Raw genomic sequence first — 11106 nt, 5'->3', positions numbered from 1 at the left:
GATCTGTTTTCTTGGGTTTGTGAGGCTAGGTCGGACTTTCGCAGATCTGATGGAGATGGATTGCTCAATTGCTCATCTTTTTTCTAGATCATCTTTCTTGAAAAATGCCTTGACTGGATCTAGTACTGTTGAGATTGGCCCTTCTTCGAGACCCGGACCCTCTGTTGGACCTAGGTCCTACGCGGCGACCCTTGTTGGTGCTGATACTTATGCGGCTATTTCTCCGGATGTCCCTTCCCTTGTGGATCGATCTCTTATATCCGAAGAAGGCGGCTTTAAAGCCGTCAAAATACAACAGGATATTTACAATGAAAGGTTCAATATTTGTAAGCATTCTATTATTGGCCGTATCACGCTTGCTAAAGGGGAATCGCCTTGGAAGCAGCCGGACTTGAAGGCCAAACTTTCAACTATCTGGGGTTGTTCTTCTAATTGGAAATTGATTTCTCTGGGTAGAGGTTTTTACCATATCATTCTTTCGTCCTCTGAGACTCTCCAATCTGTTTGGAGTCGTGGTGCTATTGCCCTTACGCCGGGGATTATGCGCTTCATTCCTTGGAGCCCAGGATTTAATCCAGATTCTCACAAATCCACTTCTGCTCAGGTCTGGGTCCGATTCTACAATCTTCATTGGGAATTCTGTGATAAGCGGATCATGGCAAGCATTGTAAGAGCGATTGGAGTGCCCCTTCGTTTTGATAAGAATACTGTGTAGGGTGAAATGGGTCATTATGCTCGTATCTTGATTGATGTGGAGCTTTCTAAGGAAATTCAATACAAACTTCGGGTGGATACTGACACCTCAATGCATTGGATTTCCCTTAAATATGAAAGACTTCCGGACTTATGCTCCATTTGCCATTCCATTGGTCATTCCACAGGAGCTTGTAGGAGGAACCTTCGTCGTGAAGATCATGTTGAACTAAAGCAAAGAAATAGGAAGCAGAAAATGGGATCTCCTGAGCCCCGAGGTAGGTCTGTTACTCAGATTTGGAAACAGAAGCTAGGAGTTCACATAGTTATGGGTGAATCCTCTAAAGGGGCTCCTACCAATGGAGAGGCTGACAAACCTAAAGACTGCGACTTGCAGATGGTTCTTCATAGTTCCACCAAGATCAGTGAGTCGGTCCTTGATTCTGATTCTGACACGACCCCCGCCTCTCATTCTCTTGGCTTCCCATCTTATCAATTTGATAAAGAGCTGGGAGTCCTGGGTTTGCAAACCTCTCACCCCAATGCTCAGGTTTCTGAAATTCCTAATTTACAAATCATTGAGCATTCAGAAATCTGTGACAGTTTACAGGTGGTTAATGACACTAAGGAAACGACTTGGTCTAAAGTCCAGAAAAGGAAGAAGCAAAAAGACAACAACATTCCCCTTGAGGTCAGTGGTAAATGGCATAGCAAGCCGCCTGTGCGGTTTCAATGATTGTGTTATATTGGAATTGTAGGGGCATCGGTAATGATCGCACTCAACGAGCCCTGAAGCTTTTGTGCCTACAACATCGTCCTGATTTTTTGTGTCTTGCTGAACCTCTTGTTTGTTTTAGTGACACTGCTGATAGGTTTTGGAGATCTTTGGGTCTTTCTGTCTTTGCCTGGAATGATAAGGATTCGCCGACTCTTTGGCTTCTTACTAGGGAGGCTTCTTCTCTTTCTTCTTCATTCTTCTCATGCTCAACATATTTCTGTTCAACACTAGTTGGGTGATAAATCTTTTCTCCTTTCTTTTGTCTATGGTAGTAACCTAGGTTCGGAAAGAAGGGAGTTGTGGTATTCTCTTTATAGTTGTGCCTTTCCAACTAATAATTGGTTGGTGTTTAGGGATTTCAATGCTATTACTGGCTCTCATGAGAAGCTTGGTTCCCCTCCTGCTGCTGGATCCTGTAGGGAATTCAGGAATTTCATTGATGATTGTGATCTTATTGATATTGATACTTTGGGTCAGAGGTTTACTTGGACCAATGGTTGGCATGGGGCGGCTCATGTTGAATGTCGTCTTGATAGAGCTTTAGTGTCCGAGGGCTTCTTGGATTCTTGGGACTCTATCTCTTGCACGGCTTTGGCAAGGTATTGTTCTGATCATTGCCCAATGCTCCTTCAATGCAGAATTGGGGAATCAAGGATTGCTAGGTTCAGATTCCATGCAATGTGGACTGATAGGGGCGTTTCGTCCCTATCTTTTAGCGTAATTTACGGATTAATTTTAAGAGAAATAAATAAGTTTAATTGCAAAAATAGAGTGTTTTTAATAAAATAACGAAATAAAAATAAATTCCGTACTTTCGGTTAATTTTCCTTATTTTTGATTAATTTAGAAAATAAAACGTCAAACTAACTCGGCTCTCGAGAATTGTATTTCAGATACGAGCAAGAAGTGAAAATCTACCAAAATACGCGGGGCGTATCACTCCTCACGCGGGGCGTGGAACACTTAGTCAGAAATAATTGCCCTATCCACAGGTACCACGTGGGATCTACTTAGCAATACGCGAGGCGTATCAACAACCACGCGAGACATGGAACATGTGTCAGAAATGATAAGCCTAATTCTGAAAGTCAGACTGCATGGTCTCCCTGAGTCAACTACCCTACGCGGGACGTACCACCTTACACGCGGGGCGTGTAAGGAAGTTCTTCAATGCAAAAAGCTCAGAGACTCATTTACGCAGGGCGTGCCTCAGCTACGCGGTGCGTAAATGAACCAATTCAAGCAATAAAATCTCAGAAACTCAAACACGCGAGGCGCATCCCAGTCTACGCGGGGCATGGTTGAGACAACAAGATCTGGATTTGGTCCACATGCAGGAGATTTCTGACGGAATGGGCAAACACGCGGGGCGTACTCCACCATACACGAGGCATATCATGGGAAATCTGCAGAAAATCATGTTCCTCCATGCTTGTATCTTATGAATTTATAATTTTGCCCTAGCTTGATGTGTATAAATAGGAGTGACTAGCACTCATTTAGACACCTTATCTTAGACCTTGTATACACTTTTGATATATAATTCTTAAGATAGTTCTTGTTAGATAGTTTGAGATTTTAGTTTACATAGCAATTCTCTTCCACCTTGAGAGCTTGTTCGTTGATCCCGGCATTCCATCAAAGTTCCATTCCATCTCCGTTCACCAAGCTCGAAAGCTCCACCTCCAAGTCCTAAGAGACGGCCTTGAGTCCGGTTAGCTAGTTCCGAGGGTGGATTCTTCCCTTTTCACTTGCTAATTAGCTTGTACTCTTCCTATGTACTAGGCTTGGTTGTATTTCACATTTACATCCTCCATATTTATAATTTATGATTTATAATCTCTTTCTCTATGTTTGTGTTGATGTTTGCTACTTGTTTTGATACTCGTAATTGATTATTGTATAGGAGAACGTGATTTTCGACGCCATTCGGGCTATCTTTAGGGATTCATATAGGTGTTGCCTTACCGGAAGTGACACTCCGGAAACCGTAGGAATTGACAAACCACGAAACTTACGGGCCCTAATTTCTGGTCCCAAGCATTAGACACGCCTTGACTAGGAACCACGTAGTCTAAATACTTCACGGATTGGTCACACTACACGTAGTCGTCATTGCAAGAGTAAAACATTAACCGTTTATATATTGAGAGTCATTATTTATCATATTTATAACTTATCGCCATCCATATCATTTCGTAGAGTTTTGTTATATAAACTTGTCTCACCCGTAGTTAGGAGTAGTTTGTAGTTGTTCCCCGAATCAACTCAAAGTATTCACCGCCAAGATAACGTATAAAACCGAGTCGTCTAATACTTGTAGTTATAAATCCCGTGGATTCGATACCCGGTCTTAACCGGATTATTACTTGATACGACAGGGTACACTTGCCCCTAAGTAGTGGCGTCCAGTAGAGATAGAGCATTTAGGAAGATCACATCCATAGTCATAACGCACTCATCGTAATATATATTTCGTCGTTAAAGAAAAGCTCTACTAGCCGTTCACCCTATCATGGACCACTAATGATACTTTAAAGGGGGTAATTGCTAATCACTGGATTGGATCCCACATCTATCTTCCTCCTGCTCAACTATTATATCATAAACTTCGCACTCTTAGGCCTATTCTCAGAGACTGGAATAAAAACGTGTTTGGCAGAATTGATTCTAATATCCATCTGACTGAAGTTCATCTTGCAGATATTCAAAAACAAATTTCTGAGCAAGGTGATACTCCGGAGTTGAGTAGTGTTGTTTCTGCCGCCTGCTCCAACCTAGATTTACAACTTCTTCAGCAGGAGATGATGTACAGAGAGCAAAGCCGTGTTAAGTGGCTTAAAGCGGGGGATAGGAACACTAGTTTTTTTTCTAAAGGTCTGATAGAGTTAGAAAGACTTGGGCCGGCATTAATCATTTAAGGATCGGCGATGAGGGTCCCACTTCTGACACGATTAGATTATCTGATCATGTAATTGAGTATTTCTCTAATCTCTTTCGTAGTTCCAGGGAGCATATTGATCTTTCTCCAATTAATGAGGTAATTCCCAACTTAGTAACTCCTTTGGAAAATGAGGACTTAATTTCTAAACCCTCCTTTGAAGCTATTAAAGCTGCAGTCTTTTCCATGGATCCTGATAGTGCCCCTGGTCCTGATGGTTTTGGGGGAACTTTTTATCGTTCCTTTTAGGATATTGTTAGGCATGATGTTTCCAATATGGTTCAGGCTTTCTTTGATCATGGTTGCATCCTGCCTGGTTTAAACTTTAGTATTATGGCTCTAATTCCTAAAGTTGCTGAAGATGGCAGAATTGAGAACTTTCGTCCAATTGTGATGAGTAACTTTGGTTTCAAAATTATCTCAAAAATTCTTCCTGATCGCCTTGCAGTTATTGCTACAAGAATTGTTTCTCCCAACCAGTATGGTTTCCTTAAAGGTAGAAGCATTCATCAGTGCATTACCTTAGCTTCTGAGGGAGTTAATATGCTTGACAGAAAACGTTTTGGAGGACACATGGCCTAAAAAATTGATATTCGTAAGGCTTTTGATACTTTAGATTGGAACTTCCTCTTGGCTGTGCTGGATGCCTTTGGTTTTTCTATCACTTTCAGGGATTGGATCCTTCACATTCTGGCACCCGCTCGTATTTCTGTGATGATTAATGGTTCTCCAAAGGGTTACTTTTCTTGTTCTAGAGGAGTTAGACAAGGGGATCCCCTCTCTCCTCTTCTGTTTGACATTGTTGAAGATTTTTTATCTCGTTGGCTTGCTAAAATGGTGAGGGAGGCTATTTATTCTCCTATGTATTATTCTGGTGGGAATCCTTTCCCCTCTCATCTTCTTTTTGCCGATGACATGCTCATTTTTGGAGTGGCTTCCTTGAGCAACTTGCATGCACTCAAGGATTTTTTTCCGGTTCTATGGACTGATCTCCGGTCAGCAGGTTAGTTGGGACAAATCTGCTGTCTTTTTTGGTTCACATGTGAGTCAGCCGAGGAGGGTTCGTCTTGCTCACTGTCTTGGTATCGGCTTGGAGTCTCTCCCTTTCAGTTACTTAGGAGTCCCTCTATTTATTGGATCTCCAAGGGCTCGTCATCTCAGTAGCCTTGCAGATAAATTCCTCTCTTAATTTAGCAAGTGGAAAGGTAGCTCTTTATCCTTTGCAGGGCGTTTAACTCTAATTAAGTCTGCTATTACTAGATCTCTGGTTCATTCATTCTTGATCTATAAGTGGCCAGTGGGATTGTTGAATAAACTTAATAGAAGTGTTAGGAACTTCCTTTGGACGGGCTGTATTGATCAGGAAGCTAATCACGGTTCGTTGGCAAACTTGTTGCAAAAGCTTGGAGGGTGGAGGATTGGGCATTAAGGACTTTAGGATCTTTAATCAGGCTCTTTTGGGTAAGATGTGTTGGGATCTAATTCAAGGCACCAATTTTGATATTTCTCTGATGAAATCTAGATTTATGGCTGGCTCTGGTTTGCCTAAAGCTACCATTCTCCTTCCTCGATTTGGTCTTCTTGTAAATTTGTTTATTCTTCCATTTGGGACCAGACCTTTTGGTGGATTGGCCAGTCTTCTAAGCTCAATTTCTGGACTGATCGGTGGATAATTCCATCAGTGGTGGACAGATTGGGTCTTGATCTTCAAGAAAAGCGTTCGCGCTATAATTCTGTTGATGACTTTTTGGTAAATTCGGAGTGGCTTGAATTAGGTACTCTACCTTCGGTTGTTCAAGATAGTATTCAATCTATTCACCGGGGTAGGGATGTTATTGATTTCTGCGCTTGGCAACCCTCTGCGAAGGGTACTTTCTCTGCCAAAGAATACTATTCTGTTATCAGTCCTAGTTCCTCCTCGGTGGACTGGTATAAATTTGTTTGGAATACTCACACTCCACATTCTCGTTCATTTACTTTCTAGAGGGTTTTGCATGGCCGAGTTCCGACTCACGACCTCCTGCAGCGCCTTGGACTCTCCATTGCCTCTTGTTGTGCTCTTTGTGGCAGGGATGCTGAGTCCATTAACCATTTATTTATTAGTTGTTCTTTTGCAGATTCGCTTTGGAGGGCCCTTGAGATTCATTTTGATTGCTCTTTACCTCGACATGCCCAATTCATCCATTTCTTCAGCAATCTTCGTAGCATTCATTTTGGCTCCCAGGTGTCGACAATCTGGCGTGTTGCCGCGGTCACTTGCATCTGGGAAATCTGGCATTGTCGGAATGAAGCAATCTTTAAGAATGTTTCTCCTTCTATCCAACACTCGAAGATCAACCTATTTCGAATGATTCGTGAATCCTTTGCCTCTTCTAAAGGTTTTTGCTCTTCGCGGAGAGATGCTGTTATCTTATTCCGTCTTCTGGCTTCTCCTAGGCTGCCTTCTGCTCCCAACATTATTCCGGTCCATTGGCTTAAACCTCCTCCGGGTTGGGTTAAAGTCAATGTAGATGGCTCTGCTTTTGGCACTCCTGACGAGGCTGGAGCGGGAGGTATTTTTTGCAACTATCGAGGTTTTCCCAAAGGTTGTTTTGCTTTTTCTACCCCTCCTTCTTTTGCTTATATGGCTGAATTGAGATCCGCTATTTTTGCAATTGAACTTGGTTGGGAGAAAAATTGGCATCAGCTTTGGGTTGAGTCAGACTCAATATACGTAGTTAATCTGCTTAAACATCGTTCCATGGATGTTCCTTAGAGTATTCGACAAGAATGGTTGCACTGTCTCAGTATTTGCTCTAGAATGAACATTCTCTTTTCTCACATCTTTAGGGAAGGAAATAGAGTTGCTGATGCTTTGGCTAAGTTTGGGGTTTCTTCTTCAGTGATCAATTGGTGGCCTTCCGCTTCTGCTTTTTGGCACAGGTTTATCAATGATGACATTTGTAATATTTCACAAATGCGTTTCTCTTGATTTCTCTGAACTTTTCTCCTCCCACTTTCTTTTTATTTGTTCTCCTTCCTATCTTCTTGTTCAAACACTTATTTTTTCCTTTTATTAATATATTGAGGGTTTGACAGTTCATGGGCCATGGGTGCTCACCCCGCCCTTGTTCTGTCTCGTCCCAATTTTTATCCAAAAAACATTACAGATAAATAATTTTTGACCTATCATCATATTTTAATTTATTTTTAATTTTTTTTAAAATTATGCACAATGTATTTACATTAAACAAAGAAAAATTACATTAAATAGAAAGGAAAACCCCTAACCCATCCCAATTTGATTCGAACCCATGATCTCTACAGTTATAGGTAAGCTCTCAACCAACATACTAAAAGCTTCAAAATTTTATTATTTTCTTAAAAAATATTCAATTAATAAAATTTAAAAGTATATCATAAACCGTATTAAAAAAAATAAGATAGTTATAATTCATTTTTTTAAAATTTATAAAAGAAAAAATATAATTAATATAATTATTATTTTTTGTAATTACTTATTATTATTTTTATATAATTTGAAATTACTTTATAATTTTAATATATAAACTAAATTTCATTAAAAAAAATAAAAAAGGATAAGAAATAACTAGTTCTGCTTACAAAACATTCTAACATCTTGTTAAGCACTTTCTGCCTAATATAAGGTGAATGTTATATTACTTATTAAATCTAGGGCTGTGCATTATGCGGTTTGAAACTGTAAAATCGAACCAAACCGACACTGTTCGGTTTTTCGGTTCGGTTTTATTATTATACGGTTCGGATTTGGTATGTTATTTTGGTGAATATCGGTTTTCGGTTCGGTTCGATTCGGTTTCTAATAAAAACCGAAATAACCGAACCGTACCGATTAGTTGCTACTATGTTGTATAAAACATGTATAGTTGGAAAAAAAATTATAATCCTTCCTAAATTTATACACACCACCTATCTAATTTTTGAATTTATGATTCTAAAAAAAAACATTTAATATAACCATTAAATTCTAATCTAACATCTATTTACCTTACGTTTGAATTTAATATAACCATTAAATTCTAATCTAACACCTATTTACCTTAAAAAAACATTTAATATAACTATTAGTATATGAATTAAAGCTTTGTGCCTTTTAGCTTATTTGTAAAGTTTTATATAATTCGGTTAATTCGGGAAAAACTAAACCGAACCGAAAAAAATCGGTTCGGTTTGGTTTATGTTCTTACGTCGGTTCAGTTCGGTACAAGATTTTTAGATATTTCGATATTCGGTAAATTCGGTTCGGTTCGATTCGGTTTTAAACCGATGCACAGCCTTAATTAAATCCATTTCTCGAGAACTTTTAAGATACATACTTCTTTTTGTCTTTGATCGATCCTTTATTTAATTATTTGATTTTACTTAACAAGTATGATTAGTTTTCTCAAAACTATTTGACTGCTTTAAATCGTTTGCTAATAAATGGATTTTATTTTTTTCTCATAATAAAGATTATTTAATGTGTCAAAAATATCAAAATTGTTAAATTTATCTTATTCTAATTTATAATTTTAATACATAAACTAAATTTCATTAAAAAAAATAAAAAAATCTCAAAATCTCACAAGGACAAAAAAAAAATAGCTAGTCATCCTTTGTTTCTACAAGCTATACTAACATTATCTCTTTCTCTTTTCTTTCTTGCTAAATCCTTTTTACCTAATATAAGATAAATGCTATATTACTTATTAAATCTATTTCTTAGATCTCTAGTTCTCCTTCAGATATTTTTTTTATTTTTTTTGAATTTTCCTTCAGATATTTAAGATAAGGGTTTTATCGAATATTTACTTAATTACTTGATTTTAATTAATAAACACGTTGTTTAATTATCTCAAAATGATTTCACTGCTTTAAATAGTTTCTTTTAAAGCTCGTTTTTAACGTTTTGACTCCAAACATTAGATAGTAAATGTTTGGAGAAACTTAAGATGTAGTAACTAATAATTGTTTTAAATGAAAAATTAATAACTATTTATGAGCTATTAACAACATTTAAAACGTTTAAAAGACAATTAATGTATAATAAAAATTTAGAAAATCAAGAGACTATATTTGATATTCCGAATTGTGAAAAAAAAAAAATAATAAATCCAAGTCCACTTATAAAAAGAATAAAAATAAGCGGGTGTGATTCACAGACAATGACAGCGAGTGGAGATAAAGAGTAAAGAAGAAACTTTGTCCCTACCAAAACATTTCTTACCAAACCTAAGAAAGTAACAAAGTCCTTTCATATCATCTCTTCATCTTCTTCCTCCTCCTCCCCTGAGCTTCAACACTCCCAAAACACTCATCAATGGAGACCTTACAGAAGCACCATGAGGCCTACACCACACAATCCCTCCTCCCTTCACCAAACAGCCATAGCAGCACCAGCAGCAGTTGCAGCACCTCCGCTAATGGTTTCCACGGCGGCAATCCTCCTCCGCCGCCGCCGCAGCAGCTTCTTTCTCCTAAACCTATTACCAGATCCGAATCCACTAACCCCTACCCGACTACCTTCGTTCAAGCAGATACCTCCTCTTTTAAACAAGTGGTTCAAATGTTAACCGGATCTCCTAAACCTACTAACGCTTCCTCCTCTGCGGCGGCCGCCGCCGCTGAGAATTCATCGAAATCTCACTCTCACTCTCATAATATCCCTCCGGTTAAATCCATGCCTAAGAAGAATCAATCGTCTGGATTCAAGCTCTATGAGCGAAGAAACTCACTCAAGAACCTCAAGATCAACCCACTCAACCCGATTTTTGCGCCGCCGAGTTCAGGTTTCTCCCCGAGGAAACACGAGATCCTCTCTCCGAGCATTCTGGACTTTCCGGCGCTCGTTCTTAGTCCGGTTACTCCGTTGATTCCTGACCCGTTTGATCGATCTGGAGCAACAAATTACGCTCACTGTTATAGTCCTTTAAATAACTCCGGCAACAATATCAGTCGGATTTGTGATTTAATGGATACTGATGCGGAGGAGAAAGCAATCAAAGAGAAAGGATTCTTCTTACATCCGTCTCCGGCTTCCACGCCGAGAGAAGCGGAGCCACGGTTATTGCCGCTCTTCCCCGTCACGTCTCCTAGAGTTTCAGGTTCCGCAAACCCTTCATCTTGAATAAATGCCTTTTTTCTAAAAAAAATTTACATAATTTTTTTCTGTGTAAGATTTTTATATAATTTATTGTTGGCATTGATGATTATGATTATGGAAGAGGAAAATATAATATTGTAATGTTGAATATTTGCAGAGAATCGGATCATCTTTTGCTTCAATTGTATAATTTAGTTCGTTATTTACAATTTTCTTGGAAAACGAAATTTTCTTTCTAGTGTTTGGTAGCTGGGAAAGTTCAGAAAAGGCAAAAGAGGATTTTGATTTGACTTGTCATTGCAAATTTTTAGTCATTTTTAGACAGGAATAAATTTACAGACGATCAATGCAATTATTGATTTATAAACTATGAAATTACACAAATTTGTATAACAATTAAGAAAAAAAGTTTCAAAACCTTAGAATTATAATGTTCTTAATCTAGAAAATAACGGTTTTTTAGCATGAATTTTGTCCGTCCAAGATTTCTGAAAACGAATATTTATCTAAATTTTAATGGAATGAGGAAAAATCCCAAGAAAATGGGTTATTTTTGTGAGGGCCCCTAATTTCCTCATAATTATAGTGAGA

At 38.5% G+C, this 11106-nt stretch overlaps 1 protein-coding gene across 1 annotated transcript; it reads left to right on the top strand.

Moving 5' to 3' along the window:
* Nucleotides 1-9638: 9638 nt before the first annotated feature.
* On the top strand, nucleotides 9639-10697 carry LOC136234163 (VQ motif-containing protein 4). The gene has a single exon (XM_066023946.1). The coding sequence runs from the start codon at nucleotides 9733-9735 to the stop codon at nucleotides 10537-10539; it is 807 nt and encodes a 268-aa protein (XP_065880018.1). The 5' UTR covers nucleotides 9639-9732; the 3' UTR covers nucleotides 10540-10697.
* Nucleotides 10698-11106: the final 409 nt, after the last annotated feature.

The sequence above is a fragment of the Euphorbia lathyris genome, chromosome 6 (genome assembly GCF_963576675.1).
Source record: "Euphorbia lathyris chromosome 6, ddEupLath1.1, whole genome shotgun sequence".
Taxonomy (NCBI): Eukaryota; Viridiplantae; Streptophyta; class Magnoliopsida; order Malpighiales; family Euphorbiaceae; genus Euphorbia; species Euphorbia lathyris.
The sequence above is the reverse complement of the archived record's forward strand: the minus strand, read 5'-3'. Positions and strand labels throughout refer to the sequence as shown.